This window comes from Pantherophis guttatus, chromosome 3, assembly GCF_059756535.1.
Source record: "Pantherophis guttatus breed Tessera chromosome 3, ASM5975653v1, whole genome shotgun sequence".
NCBI lineage: Eukaryota > Metazoa > Chordata > Lepidosauria > Squamata > Colubridae > Pantherophis > Pantherophis guttatus.
Genome location: NC_142065.1, coordinates 21,519,647 through 21,546,200, shown reverse-complemented (window position 1 = coordinate 21,546,200; position 26,554 = coordinate 21,519,647). Strand labels below are relative to the sequence as shown.

General features: G+C 39.8%; 1 protein-coding gene across 7 annotated transcripts in view; it reads right to left on the bottom strand.

Annotated features, from left to right (window-relative positions):
• Positions 1–26,554, bottom strand: part of NFATC2 (nuclear factor of activated T cells 2) — a 199,774-nt gene that overhangs the window by 83,386 nt on the left and 89,834 nt on the right. For all 7 annotated transcript variants that reach the window (XM_060689619.2, XM_034433017.3, XM_087889094.1 and 4 more), the window contains exon 6: positions 23,658–23,798. In XM_060689619.2, coding sequence (XP_060545602.2) covers positions 23,658–23,798 — 141 coding nt within the window. The remainder of the gene's footprint in view (positions 1–23,657; positions 23,799–26,554) is intronic.

The following is a 26,554-nucleotide window of genomic DNA, read 5'->3' as shown; positions in this document are numbered from 1 at the left end:
GAGCAGGCATATCCATCATTCTGTCTCTTCAAATGTGGTATTCATTCATTCACTCACTCGTTCATTCATATATTTGTAAAGTCACACATTCATTTAGGCTAGCAGAGAGCTTGTATAGTTTATTATTCACTGACATGTCCTAAATTCTTTATTGAATTGGATTCTACTGATTTCCTTTTGTTCTATCAACCTAGCCACAAATAAGAAAACAATTTCATTTTCTCTTCTAGTCTCCTAAATGTGAATGAAATTCTTGAAGGCCGAGAAACCCACAGCAGGTGGCAGCATCTATCTAACCTTGAGTAATTTCAATAAAATTAAATAGGATTTGACCTAGTTGGTACCTGAATGAGATCCTACCTAAAAAACTTAAGATTGTAGGCTGGATTGAGTCATAAACTCATCCCAGAATGAGCAAACAATTTCTATGTATTATTCATCAGAAAACAACACAGATATATCCATATGGTTGCCACGTGTTCGTGGAGGTTAATTTATTTTAAATCTAAACATATTTAGTTTCTTCTCACTGAATTGAACAGTTTTTGCGGGACATGTGATTTTTTTTTTTTTACTTATTCTATGCCAGGCATTTCATAGATTAAAAGTATGCTAGAAATATGGGGGAAAAAACAGAATGTTCTTATCTGAAGAGGTTCACAATCTCGGTTCCAACTTTGGAGGAAGCAATTGAAGTTGGAGAAGAAAGGAAGAAATATGAGTGTGGTATGAACAGTGACTATTGCATATATTTAGACTCATTTTAACTGGAACAAGAAGAGAGAGTAGATAGCAACACAGATATTCTGAAAGAGTTACAACACGTGGATTACAGATGAGACAGAACAATGTGATGGAATATGGACAGGAATGGATAGGATTATTTTGGCTGCGGATAACAAATGCCATTTTAAAATCCTTCTTTATGTAAAGCTAGCATACCAACAAAATCCTCCTGCAATTCTTAAACAAATTGCACAATAAAGAGAACATTTCCAAATGAGTCTAGCTGCTATAACAGGTGTCAGCATTTTGCAAATGAGAACACTGAAAACTCTTCCTTTCCTCCTATGTAGTCTAAAATGGTATACACACCACTTCACCGCATCATTTCCTTCCCTCAAGCAGCAGACACATTTGGATGCCTGCTGCATATAAAGATGAAGAAACTTGCATATAAAGATGCAGGAACTATGTAAATGAAATGACACTGAGTATTCCACCATTAAAGCAACAGAAGCATATGGTTTTATTTGGTGTCCAAGCCACTCAAATAATACAAAGACAATCTCATGAACCTGAAATATTCAAACCACCTGTCCCAAAGATGTTTTTTTCAAAGGCAACTGGACTTTATTAAAAAACAAAGTCCAGTTGCCTTTGGAAAAAGCATCTTTGGGACAATCATAGCCTGGATGACTGAGAATCTCAGTAGTCATTCAGACCACCTGATAATAGTTTAGACCAGGGGTCTCTAACCTTGGCAACTTTAAGACTTGTGGACTTCAACTCCCAGAATTGAAGAATTGAAGCAAAGCTGGCTGAGGAATTCTGGGAGTTGAAGTCCACAAGTCTTAAAGTTGCCAAGGTTGGAGACCCCTGGTTTAGACTGACCCTAAATTCTACAGGCGATGTCACTGTGTGTCTGTTTAGGGACGGTAGTGAAGGCATACACATTAAATTAATTCAGGTTTCCCCCATTAGATCAGCATTTTGTTTACTCACTGTGCAATGTTCTAATGACAACAGATGATCTTACCTGCATAGGCCCATGTCTGCAGGAAACAAATGTCTCCCTAGCACAGCTAGGGAACAAACCTGGTTCTTTAAATATGGTAGCCTTGTACATAAAAAGGCAATAATCTCATGGCAATTGTACTGACCTTTTTAGTTTGTATATCATGTTCCATCTGTCTTGCTAATATGCTGTTATAATCTTGAGTGTACAAGCCCTAATTTTAGTTTGTCAATATTTGTGTTTCCCTTAACATCTCTGAATGTTAGCTCTAAATCTATGGCAAAACAGGAGGCTGTCTGAAATCAGGTTTGCTTTGTTTGAGAGGGGGGGAAAAGAGTGTTCTTGTAATCTATTACTTCCTACTTTGAATGAACGTTGTGCTGGGTTTTCTACAGAAAGCGAAGCAAATGTGTAGCTGATGCTTCTTGATTTGAAGAGTGTTTGGAATCTTAGAGATGAATGAGGTTGCTTAAACCATCAAATCCAACTTTCTGCTCAATCCAGGAATACAATTTAAAGCACCCCAGATCAGAGATCCGGCTTTCACCCGAACACATTAAATGAAAGTCTAATACCACTTTGAATAATTGATTCCAATATCAAAAAAAGCTTTTTTACTCTACTAATATTCATTTAAAACCTGCCTCCCTATTACTGAAATCCACCATTTTGGATCTTGTACTCAGAATGAGACGAACAGATCTTGAATTTCTGGCACATGATAGCCTTTCTTATATTCCAAATGTACTACAATAACTCTCCTTGGTCATTTTTTCTCCAAATTAAACATCCAGCTTCATTAATGTTTTTTTCAGTTTTTAATCCCGTAAACACACACAAACACACACACACACACACACCCTCCCTCCTTCTCTCTCTCTATCCAATGTCATTGAATCATTTATATTTAAGAAAGCACTGAATGTAATGCTTCAGTCTACCAATGCAGAAAAGAATGCAATTAATACTTCCTGAAATCTGGAATACATGATAATCTGTTCTTTCAGCCCATTCATTACAACATATCAAAATGGTTGTAGATGTTATTTCTGTCTTGTAATGCAACAGTTATCCATAACCTTTTTCTATCCATTGCTAATCTCAATAAGCATTCTATTTATCTCTTCATTAACAAGGGGCCTGGTGGCTCAGCAGACTAAAAGCATTGTGATTAACACCAGCTGTCTGCAATTACTGTAAGTTCGAATTTCACCAGGCTCAAGGTTGACTCAGCCTTCCATCCTTTCTAAGGTAGGTTAAATGAGGACCCAGTTTGTGGGGGCAATAAGCTGACTTTGTATAAATATACAAAAGTATGAAGGCTATTGCTTAACACATTGTAAGCCGCCCTGAGTCTCCGGAGAAGGGTGGCATATAAATCAAATTAAAAAAAAAAGCACTGAACACCCAGGACTGATCCTTGTGGACCTCCCTTATTACCTCTTTCCAATCTGATGAAGATCCATTGATGAGCATTCTTTGAATATTATCTTAAGCCCATTAGGAATCCACTTAACTGCCAAGCTGTCGGTGAACATTTAATGTAACTTCTCAAATGTTTTATGCTACTTTATCTCAGTAAAGTTTCAACAAGCACAAATTGGCATGCAAAATTCTTTTATCTCCCCTCCCAGTTATCATCCCAGTAATTCATCAAATAGGTTAGCCTGGTAGATAGCAAATATCTCAAGGTTAGCCAACACATTTTGCAGTCCATTGGTCAATTCAATACTACATTTTCATGGATCTAGTCCAGGGGTTCTCAGTCTTGGCAACTTTATGATATATGGACTTCAACTCCCAGAATTTCCCAGCCATCCATGCTGGAAATTCTGTGACTTGAAGTTCACCTGTCTTAAAGTTGCCAAGACTGGGAATCCCTGATCTAGTCCACCATTCCAGCCATCACCCACACTTCCCCTCTCTTAAAGTTTTTTATCTGAGTCTCAAATTTAGGGAGTCCTCTAATCCTAGAAACAGCTGGATAGTTGTAATTAACTGCAGTGATAATAATGCAACCTGCACATACTGAGAGGTACCAATTATATAGGTATACAATATAACTGATACCAAACAAATCACTAAAATACAAAGAAAAAGATGAAGGAAAGGGGGAAAAAAGAAGGAAAAAAGGGGAACTCCTACCTTCTATATTTTCAAAATATTAATGGAACGGTATCCTATTCTGTTGTTAATTTTTTAGACCACATAGAATTATATTCAATCTTGTTTCTTTATTAGTTCAAAGCCATCTTGAAGGATGAGTTGACATAAATCATGAAGCTAGACTTTAGAATTTGATATACATACATCTTTCCAAGAATACAACGTAACTCTTGTTACAAACTGCCTGCAGAAAATATCCCAAGCTATTCATATTTAGGGAAGCTCAACATTTTTAAAATCTTTAACATCTATTTATATCTCTGAACCTTAACTTTTTATGTTACAGAGTTTTTGTAATTACACGTGAAATGAAATTTACTGTTTTGTTTGCAATTGTTACCTTTGGTGTTATCTGTATTTTTAGTGTGGGTTTAAAAAATTAATAGCAATTTTAAATGATCGTTTTAACTGTTTCATAACTGTTTCATGCATTAGTTGTAATTAAAGTTGTACAGTTGTAATTAACTTTAAAGCTCAATTAGCCTCTACTAAAGTTTATTGGTGGCTTATCTATCAACTTTATGGATTAATTAAAGATTAATTTGATACGTTTATATCCTGCCTTTTAGAAAGCTAAATACAAAAGAACAGCAATAGAAGCTCTAAACCAGTAAAGGGTAATGTACATGGATAGCTTAAGTCTATGGAATTAATTCATTCAGATCCTCACAACAATACTGAATTTTAGAGGGAGAAAAAGATAATTATTGAGCATTTTTCCAGGATTATTTTGCACATAGACAAAAGGTACCTGCTATTTTTTATGTTGCAGTGTTTTTTTATTTCATCTTTTGGCTACTTCTGAGCTCCTGCTTGGAATTAACAAGGGAAAAGGATGTTTTATAGAAGTTCTTAAATATTTGGTTTCTTAATGGCCACCTAACTGCTTTCATATTGTTATATTTATTATAAGCCACTTATAAACCTGTGGTTAAAGAGAGGGGCATATGCCACAAAATCTGAGACGGACATTCTTCATCAATGCCTACAAAGAGCAGAATGTATAAGTGGTCTAACTTGGGGTTCTTCAACATCCAGAGTTCAGGCTGGGAATGTCGACAATGCAAGTCTGTCTGCATGGAAATCTTTTTCATTCCCCAATTGGAACCAGTCAACGTAGGAAACAATTCCAAGATAAGAATGTGCTATGCAGTTCAAACCATTTTGAGGACCTTCCTCTGTGTGGACCCTCAGTTGAGATTTCTGATGTCCCCTAAGAGCGTTGTGCAGCTAAAGGCAAGTTGTTAAGGGCAAATGAAGTAAAATAATAATAATAATCTGTCTTGTATGGGTAGTAGTGAGGCTAATCTAACACAGGTGGGGCACGGGCCTTTTTTATGGGCATTCCAGGATCATTCTAATGGTTGTTACTTTGCTCAGGTTACCAAAAACTTTTGATGTCTCCAGAAACCATAATTTCAGCTATCATTCTTCTTCTTACTCTGGCTTTTACATAAATACAGAACCGTAATTGCTGTTGCTAATTATGGATGGTATCATTTTAATACGGGCCAGAGGAAAACAGGGTAGACATTCATAATGGGAGGTAAACTGAGGTAGTAAGCCAGAGGGCTGATTACCTGGATATGAAAATATTTATAGTATGCTTCTGCAAAACCATACCGGATACATATGGTATGATTATTTATCTTCACCTTCTTTCTTTTGGAAACAGACTATGTTATGAACAACTAGGGACTATAAGAGGCTCTCATGCATATATTCTGCCCATCCTTGTTTTTGTTGACTCATGCTTCAGAGTCAATAAAAACATGATCTGTTAATTGGTTAGTGATTTCATTCCCTGGTTTCTTCCACAATTCCACAGCTAGAGTCCCATGGTTGCACATAACATTAACATTAATCTAAAGTGCAAATTGCTTGTTGACTTCACCCTGTTTCAAGCAACATCAGAGACACATGAGTCCTTCTCCACTAAGCTAACTATATGAATACAGACAGTGCAAAGAAGCCATAAATGCATTTAACAGATATTATGCTAGCACTGATGTTACATAGTTTGTTAATGAAATATCTGTAAGCAAACAACCAAGCTCAGAGATCACCAAGGACTCCACATATTATTCTCATATCTCTTCCCTTCAGACACATTTTACTAAAAGATGTACCAGATGCTTAGAGGTGAAGATGGTTGCCACACACTCAGGAGGCTGAGAGTACAATCCTAGGCAGCAACAGATGTTTCTCCATCAGGGCGCAAAGAGAAACTATCTGCTGTGAACCCCACAGAGGCATCAGGAAGGGCATCTGACCAGTAAATGCTTAGCTCCATTCAATCTCCTTGACTCCACCCTGATACAAGGGATTAAGGGTTGTAAAAGCCATCTAAAAACCATCCCAGCCATGCCTATAAAAAAGGCTGCGCATACATATCAAAAGGTGTTTCTTTGAGTGATATTTCTACTTTGTTCAGATTTTGCATGGAGGCATAATATGAAATTAAGGTCTAGCAGAAGATCTAATAGTGTCAGCACTCTTTACAGGATTAAATGCATTTTTAAGGGAAATGTGTAATTCTATCTTGTTTAACTCAAGCTGTGATTGGACCACAAGCTTTGTGCCAAACTCTAGGAGAAGTCAAGATGTCAGCCTGCATTAGGTAAATCTTATTTGATCTATTACAGTACCCTCAGAGTTGTTTTGCTTAATTAGCCAATTAAAGGGTACCCCAAATCTGCACACATTACTCACAATCCCTTACTCATGAATAGGGGTTTGTGAAATGGCGGCAAAAATGTGTTTTCTGCCACAGCTTAGCTGAGCTGGCATAAGAGATCAACCAAGAGGTTTGGGAAATTCTCTTTGCATTTCTCACAAGCTTACTCTGAGGTTTTAGAGCAGCAACTTGACAGACTGTCAAATAAAGTGTCCAAAATAAGTAACATTTATTTAAGTTATTGTGGATGAAAAAAAAAAATCTACTGTAGCTTCCAATAGTACATCTGATCCAATCAACACAAGTGGGATTCGGCATGAGTAATCAATCTAGGCTAGCTTTGCCATGGACCTGGATTTATGTATGAATTTGCTGGCTTGGTTTTATGATTTTGCTTGATGCATGAACTCTTCTATTGTGGCTTATTATTATATGCAAACCAAGCCATTGTGCCATGCTGATTTCTTTATTTCTGCAATTAATATGGTACCTAATTCCTAAAAAGGCTCTGAGTAACTTACAAAAATACAAAAAATAAAATTGTGGGAATTTTACAGGGAAACAATTGTTTACTGCTGGGTATTGTTTACTGCTAGATACCTACCATTGGGTCAATCTCCCAACCATGTCTTGGTGGCTTTCCAAAAGGCCCCCAAGGTTGGTGACAGAACACACTGCAAGGAGAGGGGTAGCTACAGAATTGTTCAACAACTTAGCAGAAGATGTAATGATGTTGTGGCTTAATGTTAGGGAGTGAGTGCGCCAACAATGTTTCTTCAAACTGGACTCCATGGATATATCTATATAGTTCTTCAGCAGCAAAATGATTGGGTTTGCCTTGACCATCTTCCAGGGTGTTTTTTAAACTTCCAAATCTATCTTACCGCTTTCATATTTCCCAATAGTCTCTCACCCAAGCACTATCCAAATACAACCAAATTTAATGTCCAAGCCTAGCATTCCCACTAGTTCCTAAGTAACTCTTAATTAAATCCAAATCGGTCAATATCTCATCATCACCATTTTATGGTTCATTGTCCATAAAATTTAAATAGATAAGCACAACAAAGTCAATTTGTTAGCTGAATAAAAATTATAGCAACAGAATAGATGTAGAATTTGAACCCTAACCCCTAGATGAACTGTGAGATGGGCAGGAAATACATCTGATAAAATAAATTTGATAAATAAATAGAGATCAGGGCTGGTCTCAGTTATTATTTACCCAACCCTTTTCATCAGTCAATATTTTTGTTCTGAAGACAGAAAGTCCATTTTCTACTATATAAGTACCGTATATGCCCCTATCATTGACATTAGTCTAAAATATTACATAAGATCTTTGTTATAAACCACCATTTGCACTGGGCCAAAGTCTATGTAGAATGACTAGCAAGGCAACAATATGCTACTCCATAAAGTGTAAGCAAATCTTCAGCTACCTTTGAAAAGTCAACTGCAACTAACACAATCATCTGTAAAAATCACTTCGGTTCTCAATAATGAAAGACCTGACTTAACAGTTTTCCTGAATGCTTTCAAACTTAATGCATAGCTAATTCTGATGCTATGTTCTTACATAATTCCTATTCAGTCACCTCTAAATAGCTTAGATGCATCTGCTGAGGCTCCCAAAGACGTGTGTTAGCATCTCCCCATTAGACCTAGGTTAGCATAACCACAGACAATTAACTACATATCAGTTCTACCCGACTTCTTGTAATCTTCCACAATTATCTGGCTTGATGGTCTGGTGATTTAAGTTCTGGACTTCACAGACGGTCATCCTGATCAAGTAAAATGATTCTCTTAAGCTACCATTGCTACCTTGTAGATTGTGCATGATTAATCACATAGGGCATCTCTGTGAGTTTAGAAAAGCTGTTATAGCAGCTTAAGAGAATTTGATTTCCAGAAGTAAAAAACAACAACATTTTCTTTCTTCAAGAAGAGCTACATTCTGTGGTCACCGTGTTTGTTCAAGTGGATGAAGAGACCATAGTTATTTAAACAGGCCAGTATTTTAATTTAACCAAGAAAGCACCCAAGGAATGACTCACCAAGGCCAAACATACATGTCAAAGTCTGGCTGGGAAACGGCCAGGGTTATTAGTCATCCACGCTGTAGCCCAACCCCAAAATTGACATTTTGCACCCAGAGAATAAGTTTATCCCCCTTTCTAGCTCATCTGAACAGAATATAACAGTGGCTCAGCAGTCAAACAGCAGGGGCCGATCTGGTTCTAGGTTTAGTTCAACAAATATCTTATGCGATTCAAGAAACAACATGGAAGAAGAAGAAAAAATGCACAAACATTTCAGGAAACAAAAGCTCCACTCAAAATAAAACCACTGGGAACCACCGTGTAATGAAATGAGTCACACCAGGATGCGATGACTAAGTGGGAGACTAGGGAATTCCACTCTGTGTGCCAGCTTTTTAATGGGATCAATTAGCTTTCAACAGGTGATAGAAGATTCTTTCTCTTCCTCCCTCTGCCTTTCCTCAGTTCCAAGACAAATGCATTAAAAGGCAGTTGCTGCTTTTAAACAAATACCCTGCAAAGCTTGATAATCACTGACAGGCTGGTTTCTAGGCGCCCCCGTAGTGTGTAGCAAGCCAGGGAATCCAAGCCAGAAGTAGTTGCCTTTGTTAACAGAGAGCTTACCAGTTGCAAAATTCCAAAACCGTGTGTCATGCAGAGAGATTTTCCAAAACACTGGATTCCACGCTGTCACTAATTCTTTTTTCAGTTATGGCAACTGAGTTTCTACGGCCACTCTCTTATTTTCTCTTGAGTGTTTATTTTCAGGATTATCTCCACCCCCCCTCTCCACCCCCACCCCAATTTCACAAGATTCGTCTGGGATTCCCCTATTTTCCATCTGACACTTGCTGACCGTATTATAGAAATGCTTGTATAAGCAGTCAAAGACATGAAGAGCTACAATAAAAAAAAAAGGTAGAAATTCTCATAGAACATTCACAAAGCTACAGTCGTCAATGTTCACGTTATTCTCCTTGCCAAAACTGCTACAGCTTTATAATTCTGTTAGCCTCTCCTCCATACAGGTCAGCTTTTTGTAAGGTAGCCCAGACAAGAAGCACACCCAGAAGTACTAGATTCAGTGGTGAAATCCATTTTTTTTACTACCAGTTCTGTGGGCGTGGCTTGGTGGGTGTGGCAGGGGAAGGATACTGCAAAATCTCCATTCCCACCCCACTCCAGGAGAAGGATATTGCAAAATCCCCATTCCCTCCCCACTCCTGGGGGAAAGGATGTTGCAAAATCCCCATTCCCTCCCCACTCCAGGGGAAGGATATTGCAAAATCCCCATTCCCTCCCCACTCCTGGGGGAAGGATATTGCAAAATCTCCATTCCCACCCCACTCTGGGGCCAGCCAGAAGTGGTATTTGCCGATTCTCCAAACTACTCAAAATTTCCACTACCAGTTCTCCAGAACCTGTCAGAACCTGCTGGATTTCACCCCTGATTAGCTCTAACTTTATTGTAAGGTAATATTAACAGAAACTTGCAAATCTGAAAGTATTGCAATCCTTTGAAAAAGTGACTATAATTGGTAGACCAGTGCAATACCGTGGGCACACGTTACTTAGACTTCAGTAAGGCATTTGACAAAGTAGACCACACCCTAATTTTTGGTAAGGTAATAAAATGCGGGATAGGCAGCATCACCACCGGATGGATTTGTAATTAGCTGACCAACCATACTCAACATGTAGTCTTCAATGGAACTACATCTACCTGAAGGGAAGCATGCAGTGGGGTACCTCAAAAAATTGTCTTACGCCCAGTACTCTTCAAGATCTTCATAAATGATTTAGATAAGGGATAAAAGGGGAACTCATCAAATTTGCAGATGACACCAGGTTGGCGGACAGGGGAATAGCCAACACATTAGAAGATAGGCTCAAGATTCAGAAGGATGTTGACAGGCTTGAATACTGGGTCCTATCCAACAAAATGCAAATCAGTAAGTAATAAAAGTAAGATCTTATACCTAGGCAAGGAAAAAAAAACCCAAATGCACAGGTGTAGAATAGTTGATACCTGTCTCAACAGCAGTAACAGAGGGTTATAGGTGGACCACCACTTGCATAGAAGCCAGCAATATGCTGCAGCTGTGAAAAAAGCCAATATAATCACAAGCTGCATCAACAGAGAGATAGTATTAAGTTCACATGAAGTACTAGAACCGCTTTATATTCCACTGGTAAGACCACATTTAGAACACTACATCCAGTTTTGGTTACCATAATAAAAAAAATAAAAATGATAAGACTCTAGAACAGTAATGGCTAACCTTTTTGCCATTGCGTGCCAAAAGCGGGGGGAGTGCGGGGGGGTGTTGTGCACATGCGTGCCTACACCCATAATTCAATGCCCCTCCACACATGTGCATGCGACCCCCCTACATTCCTCCCGCTTTTGGTATGCGATGACAAAAAAGGTTACCGGTGGACCCAGTAGACCCGTTTTTTGCCCTCCCCAGGCTCCAGAGGCTTTCTTGGAGCCTGGGGAGAGTGAAAACGGCCTTCCCCACCCTTCCGGAGGCTGGAAACAGCTTGTTTCCTGACTTCTGGTGGGCCCGGAAGGTCCGTTTTTCACTCCAAGAAAGCCTCTGGAGCCTGGGGAGGGCGAAAACAGCTTTCCCCACCCCCCCAGAGGCCCTCTGGAGGCCGGAAACAGCTCGTTTCCCGACTTCCAGAAGGCCCGAAAATCAGCTGGCCAGTGTGCGCATCCATGCTAGAGCTGAGTTAGGGCAACACTCGCGTACCCACAGATATGGCTCCACATGCCACCTGTGGCACACGTGCCATAGGTTCATCATCACGGCTCTAGAAAGAGTGAAGAGAACAGCAACAAAGATGATTAGGGAATTGAAAGTGAAAGCATATGATGAACAGTTGCAGGAACTGAGTATGTCTAGTCTAACAAAGAGAAGGACTGTGGTGATATGATAGCATTCTTTCAACATTTCAGGGTCTGTCACAGAGAAGAAAGGGTCAACCTATTCTTCAAAGCCTCTGAGGCCTATCAGCCCCCTATTGTACTGTATGTCTATCCATACTGTACAATATTGGGAGTATAATATCAGTAACAGAACAATTGTAAATAGACGAAAATAACAGTAACTGTATGTTTCTATGTATTCAGGGCCCTGGGTGCAATTATACTACTTGCAACAATACCAGCCAGGACAGAAAATTCACAGCTGCTAGATAATAATCACAAAGTCAAACTGTACCAGGTCAGAACAATCTTGGAGGCATGTCAGGAAGGATAGGGCGACTGTGACTGAATAGATGAATTTTGACACTTTTTTTTTCTGTAAGGCAATTTAGATTGTGCTGTTGTTGAAAACCAAGTAATCCCGATATTGCTTTGGAACCCGATATTCTGCAGAGCAATATTTCCTGGGAGTAAGAAAACTGAATGTTCCTTCACTCAGCTAGGAATAAAGTGGGTACCATCCGACTTTTCTTTCTAACATTATTTTCATTTCTGCCACTGGCAGAAATTAAAACATGTTCTATGAATTACTTTATAAAGTAAAAAAAAAAAAAAGGCATGCCATATTTCTTTACTATGAAGAGATTTTTCTCTTGGTGAAGAGCCTTAGGAAGATGATCTGGGGGAAAAAGTGTTCTTTTTGAGGCATGGAGGAGAGATGGGGACTTCAAAACTGAAAATAATCAAATGGTTTAGTAGAAAATAATCACATAACATTGTTTGTAAGTTTTTGGAAGATATCAAGTGAGGTACAAAATGTACAAAATGTGAAGGTTTTGTATCAATGCACGATTATTCTTTAGTCCTCATACAGCTTTCTACAGCCTCAATTCCATTAATTAAAAAAGGGACATGAGAAGATGGAAATTCTTTGGAAAGTAAATTGAAACCTAGTTTTTTTTTGATGAAATAGTAATCCACAAGAAGGAGATATTAAATTGAAAGGAGATTTGCTTGCATTAATGAAGTAACAGATTAACGTCTGCAAATAAGATTCATTTTGGGGCCAATTCCCTTGCTCGTGGAAACTAACTAGGGGGTTTTCTCCTTTGTTGAGTTGAAGTGCTATCATTGCGTCTTAAGACACTAGACAACTATCCCACCACAAAATCAGTTTTCCCTAGTGCCAATCCCTATCCTGCTTCAACAACCTCTGGTCCCAGTTAGTCACTGGATTTCTCATAGATGAGTATGGAAATACCCTCAAAGAAGGAATGCAAGAATCCTTAAGTAAATATCAACTTAACCCTGGGAAGGAAAACAGGGTGAGAAATAAACTCAAGACAACTTAATCTTGATTGTGTTTGGTATAAGAAGAAACAGAAAGAAACACCAGATAGTTATAGTTTATTATATTTATATACCGCCCCCTCTCCCGAGGGACTCGGGGCGGTGAACAGCCAGCAAATAAAATACACAGATACAAAATTTAAAACAATATTAAAATCCAATTAAATCAATTTGGCCCATAGTTAAAAACCCTATATTAAAACCCCTAATTTTTAAAACAAATCTTTTTTTAAAAAGTAGGTCAGGCCAGCCTGGCTTGATGAAACAAAAACGTCTTTAGGGCAGTTCGGAAAGCGCGAAGGTCAGGGATCCGCCGTATCTCTGGAGGCAACTTGTTCCAGAGGGTAGGTGCCCCCTCAGAGAATGCTCTCCCCCTGGGGGCCGCCAGCTGGCATTGTCTGGCCGACGGCACCCTGAGGAGGCCCTCTCTGTGGGAGCGTACTGGTTGGTGGGAGGCTACCAGTGGCAGAAGATGGTCTTGTAAGTACCCGGGTCCTAAGCCATGGAGCGCTCTAAAGGTGGTAACCAGTACCTTGAAGCGCACCCGGAAGACCACCGGGAGCCAGTGGAGCTCGCGCAGGAGAGGTGTTACATGGGAGCGCCGAGTTGGGTAATAAAATGTCTGCAAGAAAACTCAAAGAGCACCAAAGATTCCAATAGCACATATTTTTAACTGTTACAGTATTTTTCGGAGTATAAGACACACAGGACTATAAGACGCAGCTACCTTTTTTGGTGAGGAAAATAAGAAAAAGAAAAAAGAAATTGCCTCCCAGCAATTTTGCCTTTGCAGCAAACAGCCTGCTTTACTTTCATTTTCATTTTCAGCATAGCTTGATTAGCACATGAAACAAAAAACTGCTCCAGCAATTTACCTCCTTGCAGCAAGCAGCAGAGGCCTCGCAAAACAGCTGAGATCAAAACAGCTGAGAGTTGGGAGGCCGATCCAATCAACTTGTGCTAATTATGCTGTGCTGAAGCTGAAATGGGCTGTTTCTTCTTGCTGCTTGCTGCAAGGAGGTAACTGCTGGGAGGCAGAGGCCAAAGGATGGGGGCCAGTGGTGGGCGGGGCTACATTCGATGTATAAGACACACCTAAATTTTCACCCCCTTTTAGGGGGGAAATATGGTAGCTAAAGGCTCAATAAAGGGGCAGTAAAAACCGAAACGAACTTTAAGCATCATTCCAGACTGCACTGTCTTCAAGAGTTGTAGAAACTTAAGAATTCAGCCTTTTATTTATTAGATATGTTATCTGGCCTTTCCTCAAAAAGCTCAAGATCGCTTATGTGGAAACCTCCCTTTATCTGCATTAAAACACACACACACAATGAGACATGCTGGGGATGATTTGCCCCAAAGTACCCTATGCTTCCCTGCCAAGAGTGAACTTCAACTTACATATTCCCACTTCTACTCATCTACCTTTGCACAGTACTAATAATCCTCACCCAGAAAGGATTAGTCCTAGCACCCTCATTGCTTTGGGGAGGGAAGGTATATAAGGAACTCAAACACCACAAGGTTCATTTAAGCGAGTGCAATGTGGCATTCCACTTACTATGCATCATCCACAGATGGTGCAAAACACACACATACTACATGTGTATTGCATACATTGGTTGGTTTTTTTAAAAAAAATAAAACACAAGAGCTTTATTCAGATGCTGCTAGAGCACAAATTTGCAAACTCCCATTCCCCCAGAGTTCACTTCCTTCCACCATTTCCTGTGCCAGGTTTAGAATGACTGGGTCTTTTTATAAACTGCATGCTGATCTCATTAATATGTAGTATAGTCAAGCCAACATAGCGAAGGTCAGTTATTTTCATGGGCCAGCTTCAATGTATTGCAATTTAACACCTACCTTACTTTCGGGGTGAGATCCAGATGATGCAGACCAGTGGCTTGATTTTCTAATTAGATAAGAAGTTTGGAAGTGATAGCCTAAACTGCTGGTCTAAATTTTAACTGTTTTTGAATTGGAAGACACGGATAGAAAATCAGATATCTGGGATATCTGTCCTACCTTTCTGTTTAAAGGTCTGGAAGCTGTAGTTCATTGGGGGAGAGGGATCTGACTAGGTGGCTCAGTGGCTAAGACACTGAGCCACCGATCAGAAAGGTCAGCAGTTCGGCGGTTCGAATCCCAAGTACAGGTCTCCTGTGTGAGCAGGGGGTTGGACTAGATGACCTCCAAGATGCCTTCCAACTCTGTTACTGTTAACTGATAGTCTTGTGGCTAGCTACGGAAATTAAAATTTGGCTGGTTCCCTAGCTCTGTCTCAAAATAATCTCAGGGAGCATAAGTAGATTAACTGCATGAAGTTGAGAAGTTTAACTCTCCCATTTCCATCATACTAATGGGTACCTCTCCCCCACTTTCAGCTTCACACACTTAACAGTGCTGTGACTTATGGTTACAAGCAGTGGTGAAATCTAAAATTTGTTACTACCGGTTCTGTGGGCGTGGCTTGGTGGGGAGGAGGTAATGTGACTGGGTGGGCGTGGCCATTTTTTAAAACTTTTAAAATATTTTTTTCTACAACCTCTCTGGCAAAGAGGTTGTAAAAGAAATGCTTTCAAAAGGCTCTGACAATCCCAGCTGAGTTGCCTGATCGTCAGAGGCTTTTTTTCTTTTAAATGCCTCTGACGATCAGGCAACTCAGCTTGGATCGTCAGAGGCATTTAAAAGAAAAAAAGCCTCTGATGATCGCGCAGCTCAGCTGGGCATGGGGGGGGGGAAGGATTTTTGCTACCGGTTCTCCGAACCACCCGCCTCCATCGCTACCGGATCGAGCGATCCGGTCTGAACAGGGAGCATTTCACCCCTGGTTACAAGTTAGACCTGTAAACAGGAGCCTTGCCAAGCGCTACAAAATATTCAAAGCACCTTCCCCCCACCCCCAAACCATTAAAGCAGCCACATCATTTGCAGGGCTCATGATGCGGCTTTGAAAGCTGCTTCTGGCTGTCTCCATTCCCCATGAGTCATCCAAGTGAACTGGAGAGATAAGGAGGCATGCTTTCCTTTCCAGCTCCTGGTGTGCTTTTCTTCTCTTTTTTGCTATTTCCTTTTTATAAAAATGCAAGTTTTTTCCTAGAATCAACAATCAGGAAAATAACTGACAGCCTCACCAGGGAGGATATGTAGCCCTTGCTCCAAGATCTTACGGTAGTTTTATTATCCTTTGAGCTATTCATTAACATTATGTACAAATTATACAAGTTGCAGCCTGATTACAAACTGATGCATAAGTTCCCATAGATAAATCTACAATTTTTTCTGTACTTTTCCTGTATTTGAATGCAGACGAAGTCTGCAGCTGCTGCGTATGGATGGAAAAGGCTGTTAAAACATGCCCTTCAAAGCCTTAACTCCAAAGTAAAGTGGAAGTTTGGGATTCCAATGTTAATCTGCAATCATCATAACCTACAATAAGATGTGAACCTAGTAAAATAAAGAGTAATAAAACCTTTTTCAGTTTTTTAGTTGTTTAGCTTTTAATCTGTCAATGGGTTTTAATTCGAATTGTTTTATAATTGGGCCAAAGTATATAATTCTTTTAATAATTTTAAATTTTGTATTGTTATGTGTTTTAGTTTTGGCTGAGTCCACTAGGAGAAGGGCGGTATACAAATTTAAATAAATAAATAAATAAATAAATAAATAAATAAATAAACAAACAAACAAACAAACAAACAAACAGGCCACTTTTAAAAATATTGCATAAATGGAAGGGTGTAACATTTAAAAGAACTGTTCTTCAGATCTGAATAGTTCCACTTGAAAGATCAGTCTTCAAAACAAAGCAAGTTGTGTATTTATTTATTGGTTGGGCTGATATGCTACTCCAACCAAATGCAACTTTGAGTGGTGTTCATTTCATGATACTGTAATTAGTTTATTATTTATTTATTTATTTATTTATTGTTTATATTTATATACCGACTCAGGGTGGTGAACAGCCAACAGATAAAACACAAGAAATACAAAATTTAAAAACAGTATTAAAATCCGATTGAATTAATTTGGCCCACAATTAAATGCACCCCTGTATTAAAACCCATAATTAAACAGTTTAAAAATTAAAACAATTTAAAAGAGTTTAGGCCAGCCCGGCTTGTTGGAATAAAAACGTCTTTAGGGCACGGCGAAAGGTGCGTAGATCCGGGATCCGCCGTATCTCCGGGGGCAGCTCATTCCAGATAGTAGGTGCCCCCACAGAGAAGGCTCTCCCCCTGGGGGCTGCCAGTCGGCATTGTTTGACTGACGGCACCCTGAGGAGCCCCTCTCTGTGGGAGCGTACTGGTCGGTGGGAGGCTATCGGTGGCAGAAGGTGGTCTCGTAAATAGCCGGACCCTAAGCCATGGAGCGCTCTAAAGATGGTAACCAATACCTTGAAGCGCACCCGGAAGACCACCGGGAGCCATGCAGCTCGTGCAGGAGAGGTGTTACATGGGACCCCCATAACCACCCACACGACCGCATTCTGGACCAGTTGGAGCCTCCGGGTGCTCCTCAAGGGGAGCCCCAGTAGTCCAGTAAAAGATTACAGCAATTAAGGCTAGCAAAGGAAAAACAGTTACAACAAAATGAAAACTATCTGACATAGCAATGATGAATAAACCATCCTAACTTAAGAAGTGTGAGCCAGCTTGGTGTAGTGGTTAAAGGCACTGGACTAGAAACTGGGATACTGGGAGTTCCTTTTAAGCAGAATACCAGATGGGTGACTTTGGGCCAATCATTCTCTCTCAGCTCTAGGAAGAAGATAATGAAAAAAATACTTCTGAAAATGTTGCCAAGAAAAATGCATCGACTTGTCCAAGCCGTTGCAAGAAGTCAAAATTGATTTTAAAATACACATATAAACCTAAGAATCTTGCTAGATAATTAATCAACAAAGCAGGCATGATGACATACCAGTAGTAGTCCTTACCAGAGGTGAAATCCAGCAGGTTCTGACAGGTTCTAGAGAACTGGTAGCGGAAATTTTGAGCAGTTCGGAGAACCGGTAACAGAAATTTTGAGTAGTTTGGAGAACCGGTAAATACCACCTCTGGCTGGCCCCAGAGTGGGGTGGGAATGGAGATTTTGCAATATCCTTCCCCCAGGAAGGATATTTTGCAGTATCCTTCCCTTGCCATGCCCACCAAGCCACACCACACCCACCAAGCCATGCCCACAGAACCGGTAGTAAAAAAAATTGAATTTCACCACTGGTCCTTACTACTTAGCAGTCTATAAGATTTGGTGGTAAATTCTTACAACGATGGCATAATTGCTAGGAACTTGCAGCTATTATTACACCTTTAATAGTTATACTATTAAAGGTATAACATTCTTAATTCTTAACTTGATTGTGGACCCCTCCCCCTTGTTTAGAAATGAATAGTACTAAAATTGTAAGGTTTGGGTATCAGCTGCAAACACTGTTCACTCAGGCTTTTAACTGTCTGGGGTGCTCTATCCCATTGTTCTAGTTTTTTTTTTAAAAAAAATAATGGCTTTCCAATGTTGGGATTTTACACCTTTATGATATTGCAATTTAATGATCTCATAACCTTTGAATTTCCATGATTGAATTTCCTAATGGTGTAATTTTGTGGTTAAATTCAATTTTGTATTCCTATTTGGAGATTATCACAGATACAATGGAAAAAAAATCAACATCTGTTTAATAAAGCAATAAATGTTGCTTGTTGCTCTCCAGAAACAACTAAACAATTAGATATACATATGTATATTCAGATCTGCAGTTATGCTTTGATGTGATGGACTCTATAAAAATCCAGAACAAGGCACCAAAGTGATAAAAGGGTTAGGTCAGCCTTACAACTGCCTTCATTCCTGTCCATTAAGATCCATATGGCTGATTACCATAATAAAATAATAAAATAATAATTCCCTTTAGAAATTCTGATTAGAGCTCTTATTCCCTTCTCCACTTTTTCTTTAAGCCATCAGTATTACCCAAATGATTACATTGGATACCAATGGCAGACAAGCCACCAGTAGTTAATATTCTGATGAGCATGTATATTTTCTGTATCTCTCTGCATGACATGAGAAAACATAAGCAACTTTTATAAACTGAAGAAAAGTTGGAAAGTTGAGCTGAAGATTCCTTTCTAGAAACTTCCATTATGACCACTGAGGCTTTCAAATTTTTCTTCATTTTCTTTTAATTTTGGGGGTTTTAAATCGGCCAAATCTATTTAATTATTTTAATTTTTAATTATTGTTGTGTCTTGTGTTTTTAAATTGGCTGTACACCGCCCTGAGTCCTTCGGGAGAAGGGCGGTATAGAAATAAAATTATTATTATTATTATTATTATTATTATTATTATTATTATTATTATTATTATTATTATTATTATTATTATTATTATTATTATTATTATTATTATTATTATTCAAAGACTGTGGACGTCTACAAATGGTAAAGTTTCAACGTGGAATACAAAGGAAGAGGAGGGACCATTAGGCTTCTTCTCAAAGGTGCTTTTTAAAAAGGCAACTGGACTTTCTTTGTTTTTCCTTGAAGACATTTTGCTTCTCATCCAAGGAGCTTTTTCAGTTCTTCAGAAGAACTGCCTGGATGAGAATCAAAACGTCTTCAAGGAAAAACAAAGTCCACTTGCCATTGGAAAAAGCACCTTTGAGACAACCATGACCTAGATGACTAAAATAGTATTGGGTCTCCTGCTTGAGTAGCGAGTTGGACTAGAAGACCTCTAAGGTCCCTTCCAACTCTATTCTGATTGATTGATTAACTAAGAATCTCCATAGAGATTAGGCCTCTTTTTTTTTTTTCCTTTTAAAACTCAAAACAGAAATGCACTGAGTCCTCTTTGGACACTTCTGAATGTGAACTAGTTCCTGAGAAACTATAAAGCTAGAAGTAGCACTTTACTGTCAACCGGTCTTTGAAGGTAACAGAACCTTTGCAATAATCAAATTAGGGGCGGGGATGCTAAATTCCTATCCTCTGTTACTACCATTGTTTCAACTGCTGCACTGCATATTTAAGAAAAACAATGAGTCCCTCCTAAAGATTTTTTTTAAGGTCAGATATGATTCAGGTCAGAAATCAAAGCAACTATTCAAAGCAAGCAATAGGGAAGAAAGGGAAGGTACAGTCAATATCTACTATACAGTAGATACAGTCCAAAAGAACATGTACCTAAGGTTTCAGCAACTGATAACCCCAGGGCTAATGTTGCAGTTGCTACCCCAGATATTAAGAAGACTATGATTTGGAGGGAAGAGCAATTGTATCCAGGACAGGGGTAAAATCAGCAGGTTCTGGAAAACCGGTAGCGGAAATTTTGAACAGTTCGGAGAACCGGTAGCGGAAATTTTGAGTAGTTCAGAGAACTGGCAAATTCCACCTCTGGCTGGCTCCAAAGTGGGGTGGGAATGGAGATTTTGCAGTATCCTTCCCCTGCCACGCCCACCAAGCCATGCCCACCAAGCCACCCCCACAGAACCGGTAATAAAAAAATTTGGATTTCACCACTGATCCGGGATTATCAAAAAGGCCATTGGGGAGTGAAAATATTTGGGTGTATGCAATTATCAGTTGCAGAGGAACAAAGGCAGGAAAGAGAGCAACTCTGTGATGTGGGAAGTCAGTGTGTTGTGGTTCAACAAACTTGTGGAGAGAGAGAGAGAGAGAGACAGACAGACAGAGAGAGAGAGAGACAGACAGACAAACAGAAAGAGAGAGAGAGAGACAGAGGCAGAGACAGAGAGAAAGAGAGAGAGAGAGAGAGAGAGAGAGAGAGAGAGAGAGAGAGAGAGAGAGAGAGAGAGAGAGAGAGTACACACACACGCACGCACACACACACACAAAAATTGCAGTGGCTGGGCCCTAGTCTTGACTTCTATTCTGCATTCCCTCCCCTCTTTCCTCTCTTTAACAAATGTAGTCTTGACAATCTTAATTTGTGCCATTCCTTACTGTGAAAAAATATGTCATGGTGTCAGAGTTGGAGCTTCTATTTATCTACTGGAAATTTAATATTGGCTTCCTAAACATGGCTGTCCTTACTCCCCACATACCCCCCTCTCCATTAATGTTACTGGGGAATTTGTTCAAATTGGGAGCAGTGTGTTTTCACTTGTATTTGGCTGCAATTGGAATAGAAGACACTTCCAAGAAATGAGAAGCTGCTATTCTGTTACATTGTGCTGGGATCCGCAGCTTTGAACACCCCAAAAGCATCAGTGGTCACTGTGAGATATTAAGTACCAAACTAAAATGGATCTTGGCCTGACCCAGTAGGGACAAAGATTTATAACATTTCCAAAACAGAAATAAAATAAAGATCTATTTTATTACTTAAGGGTAGTAATATCACTGATTAACTCTTCCTAAATGCCCAATATTGTTTTTGTCATACAAGATGATTGATCATATGAATCTCTAACTGAATACTTAATACATTTAATTATCACTTGAAATACAGCACTTGCCCTGTACTTCTGGTTTTGTTTATTTCCTAATGCAAAGCCATAGGTTCAACAGGGAGAGCCTTTGGCTTCCCCCCCTCTTGTATTACAGTACTGTTAAAAGCTGAACAATCTGAATATTGTTCAGTTCTGGTGATCATCCTGCAGGAAATCCAGCTATGTGGTCACGTAGAGTCAGCACCAACTTGATGACACATAATCAATCAATCCATGATCACGGTGTTGACAGCAATGTGTTGTCAGGAACTACAAGACGGCAGACTTGGCATTCAGTTGAAGTGCTGCCTCAGGTTTTATATATGCCTACAAAAGAGGAAGGCCCTCCACCCCTTGATGCTGCCTCAGTCATCTTGCAGATTTTGACCTCCTCAGAGAGGCTGTGATTAGTAGGAACAAGAACTCATGACCCATTTGCACAGATACCTCAGTGAAAATTCATTTAAACAGACCCATCATCAAAGCAAATCATCTATTGTTCTTAGTCACAATTCCATTTTTTCTTCCAGTTTCTACTGATTAACAATCCCTTCTTCTGACTCATGCATAGCCCATTAAAATTCTTAAAATATTTCTACCTCAAAAGTCTCATTTGGGAGTAAAAGGTTCATTTGGGAGGAAATTCTTGCATAGAGTTCCGTAAGGGATTACCGTGTAAGTATACTATTGAATGTACAGTTTTAACACCTGTAGTCACCTCAGACAGCCATCTTTTATATGTGTCCTTACTACAATAACCACTTACTTTTGGTAATGTGACAACAATTCAATCCATTCAGCCTTTGGAAAGACTGCCATGTATCATATGCTGTAAAATGAGATTACTAGTAACCCAATATTTTCTTTCAGAATTACTTATCTGAGCTGGGCAACCTGCAGAAGAATGGGGAAGTGATTCCAATATCTTCACAAGTTGCATACAATGAACTTCCCTCAACAGACATTCCCTGCCTCAGGTGAACATAACACCCTTTGTGCACAACAACAGAAATCTGACAAACTAAACATATGTAATGCACTCCAAAGGTGCTGGAATTACTGTTTCCAAAATAACTAGCCAACATGGCTGACAATGTTAGTTGGACTGTAGCATTTCCAAAACTGGTGGACAGCAGATTGAGAAACAATAGCCTAACCTACCTCCCAGGTAGGAGTAGAACTCCAGGTTGTGGGTAAAATGTTTGTATTTGGAAGAAAGGAAGAAACAAACCTGAAAGGAATCAAGGCAGCTTTTGGTAGAATTTATTTCTGACTTTGACATGGAGCTAGGGTTTGCCATGATGGAAAGGCTAGCAAGGGGTAGCATCTAGAATATCTTGAAGAACCGCAAAACACAGTGGGTTGGGCTGAATTAATACTTGAGGAGCCACTATGAAAATTTCAAAGTTCTAGGCTACACTGGAAAGTAAAAACTGAATGCTATAGCAAACTGTATACTTCTGTTTGATTATGGAAGTTATGGATATGCTCATATACTGTAGTCTTTAATAATTGAACTCAACCTGAGGGAGTCTTTACTTTGTACTTAGATAACAAATTGTGAGAGGCAGAGAAGACACCAAGGACAATTTCCACCCCTTAGAATTATAGAGCTGGAAGTGATCCTACTGCACACCATAGGATTCACTACACTAACTCTGACAGATGATCATCCAGATTCCAGTTGAAAATCTCCAACCTCTTTCTTCAGGTTTGGTTGTTTGGTGCTAAAAATGGGACACTAAACTATCATTGCTATCTCACTGTTTCTTTCTGAATAAAAGAGCTTCCTTATCTACAGTTGCTGGCCTTATTTTAACATTATTTTTTATTATTGGGTCCTTCAAGGCATGGCTTTCCTTAATCAGCGGCTACGAGAGCGAGGGCGGTTCTGCTGGCGCGCCAGGTAACCAGCTCCTCACTCGCGGCAAATGGCTGCTGTGGGGAAAGCCCCAAGTTCCCCTGAAGCGCTGACAAGGCCCCGTAAAGGATAAATGGCGGCAGGCGCCCCAGCCGGGAAACGCCTACTCGCCCAGCGCGAAATAAACAAACACGAAGATCGCAACCATCAGTAATTTAAATCGCCAATCCAAAATGCTAAAACACTAGAGAAATAGTCGCTAAAATCAAGAGAAAAAGGCACACCAGTCTGATCAAGACTGGATATGTGCAGATGGTGTGGGCGGGACCAAGCTGTGGAGGAAATTTTGAATGGCACTCAGTCGGTCTAATGATGGTGAAGAAAACCCAATCGGTGGAGTGTCGGAGCAGTGAGGAGGAAAATGCCATACCTGGTGTCTTCTCTGTGAAGATGACTTTGGATTCTGCTGTAAAGTTCTGGCCGGTTAAAATCATTTGCTGTCCACCGTATACAAGGCAGGTGTCCACATCTTGTCTTTCAACCATTGGAAGTTCATGAGCCGAACGTTGGGCTGTGAACAAAATACACACAGGAATTAAATTAAATCTTTTTTAAAAATTGGGAAATTTCAGAAGTACTCACGGGTTATATTTTATCAATATTGCCATCTCTTCACTGTCAAAGAACTTATCTGGAAGACTCATTTTTTTTCTTTTTACGACCCTGTAATCCCTTTTATCGGGGTGGAGTCAGGGCAATTGGATGGAGCTGAGTGTTTACTGGGCGGAGGCTCTTCCTTACACCTATGTGGAGTTTGCAGCATATATTTTCTCTTTGCATCCCGATGGAGAAATATCTGTTGCTGTCTAGGACTGAACTCTCAACCTTCCAAGTGGGAGGCAAGCATCTTCACCTCTAGGCCACCCTGCCACTCATCTGAGAGACTCAATTAAGGGCTTAAAAATAAAAGAGGAAATATAAACCTGTACTGAAATAATAATTAGGAACTGATTCCAGAATTTCAGCTCTACTGGCCTTACTCCTTGTCTCTAACAAACAAGAACTCAGAACTGGAATCAGCCCATGTTTCATTCCAAGACAATGGCCAAATATTCAATTATACATATGTTACAATCATGAAACCTAAAATCGCCACCTGCAGACTCAATTTCAATCAATAGGCCCAAATTCTTTACAGTGAGCTGAGACATAACTTATTCTGAGATGGAACAGGACAACTTTTCAATCAGCTAAGTAGCTAGAACCATGTTGGTGAACCTATGGCACCCATGCCAGAGGTGGCACACAGTGCCCTCTCTGTGGGCACGTGAGCCGTCACCCCAGTTCAGCTCTGCTGCGCATGCACGTGCCCCTCCCACCAGCCAGCTGGTCTCTGCCATCCATGTGCGGGGGGTGGGGTGGGGCGCATGCAGTGCGGGACACTGCAGGGGGTGCGCATACATACAAGACCATGCAGGGTGCATGTGGGGGGTGGGGCACGTATGTGTGGGGCTGAGGCATATGTGCAGGAGCTGCGCATGCATTGCATTTTGGGGGTTCGGACGCACATGTGCGCTTTGGGCACTCAGTCTGGAAAAGGTTAGCCATCACTGAGCTAGAACATACTTTATCTCGTATTTCACTGGGATAAGTGAAAGCAGAGGAATCTGAGACAGGGAGCTAAATTGCAGAAAAAGATGTTGCAGAAAGTCCAATGGCTTATCCTTGTAAGGCACCTTTGATCTGTATTTAAAAGGTGTGAAGCATTCTACATAGCACTTTTGCATTTAACCCCTTTTGCCTTTGCAATAAAATCTTTCAAAGGGAAAGAAAGAATTGGAAAAAGGTAGAGAGAGACTGAATTCACAGATTCAGACTAGCCAGGCAAACTTTGAGCTTCAAATCCCTTGTTACTTAAATTCACAGAACAACCAACAAAGACCCTTCAGTAACAACTTATCTAGAACAATCATTTGCCACAAGGAAAGACACCTTGCTCACAAAAGGTCCATCCATACAATAATAAAGATCCAGCTAGTTTCCTCGCTGGACTATTCCTTGTAGTAATGAAATTTTCAGAATTTCACCTATCATCAGATGGTGGGGTTTTTTTCTTTCACCATTGAAACAGCTGGAAAAAATCAAATATTTTCTTTGGGCTGTTCCTAATACCTCTCAAGCTGTTGTTTAGATTAAGTGATCTAGAAATTCAAGATCCGAATTCAAACTCCTTCGTTTTAATCTCATCCCTTCAATGAAGGTCTCTGGAGAATTTTGTTCTACATCTTAATAATCTCCTTAACTATCTACTTGTGCTTTGTCTTGATTCATGGATTGGAAACTAATTTGTGCAGCCCTTCTGCTTAAAGATGGGCATTTTATATCACTTCTGCTTGGAATGAACAATTGCCATGGTTGCAAAGAAAATATGCCACCAGCAAACATCCTTTTTAGAGATACCATCACTTGGCCTACAGTTTGTACATTGGTGCATAAAATCGATGACAAAGCCTTCACAATTTTTCCATTTGAAAGTTTAATCATGCCAAGTTTTTAGAGGAAGTGACAGCAGTAGCTTTCTAAATGATGAGCAGGAAACGAGAACTACACTACGGGCAGAGTAGATGTGCTAATCTCCCACTTTACAGTGGCTACTAGAGCAGGGGTCTCCAACCTTGGCAACTTTAAGGCTTGTGGACTTCAACTCCCAGAAGTCCACAAGTCTTAAAGTTGCCAAGGTTGGAGACCCCAGTACTAGAGAGTATGGAGAATAATGGAGAATATTGTCTAGATATTTTGAATGAACGAAATGCATAATTTCTGGATAAAACTATGGATTGGAATATAACTAACTGTTTTCAAACATTTCTTTAGGTATTGTACCAGTAAAAGAGAATATTTGCTTAACGCATTGTAAGCCGCCCTGAGTCTCCGGAGAAGGGCAGCATATAAATTAAAGCAAAATAAATAAATAAATAAAAAATTGAGGGGTCCTTGGTGCTTTCTCAATTTAACGGGCTTGCCCACTAGAATATAAACTGAGAGCAAACCCCACTCCTTACTAGCACCAATGATACCTAGTTTGGGTAATGAAACGTCTGGAAGTAAACAACCAAGCTCAGAGAGCACTAAGGACCGTTCATTTAGATAGTGTATATGGAAACTCTCAATCATCCAGGTCATAGTTGTCCCAAAGGTGCTTTTTTCCCCTCAAAAGGCAACTGTATTGTGCCTTTTGAAAGAGCTGTGGTGGTACCATGGTTAGAATGCAGTATTGTAGGCTAAATCTGCCAACTGCCAGCAGTTCGTTTCTCACCGGCTCAAGGT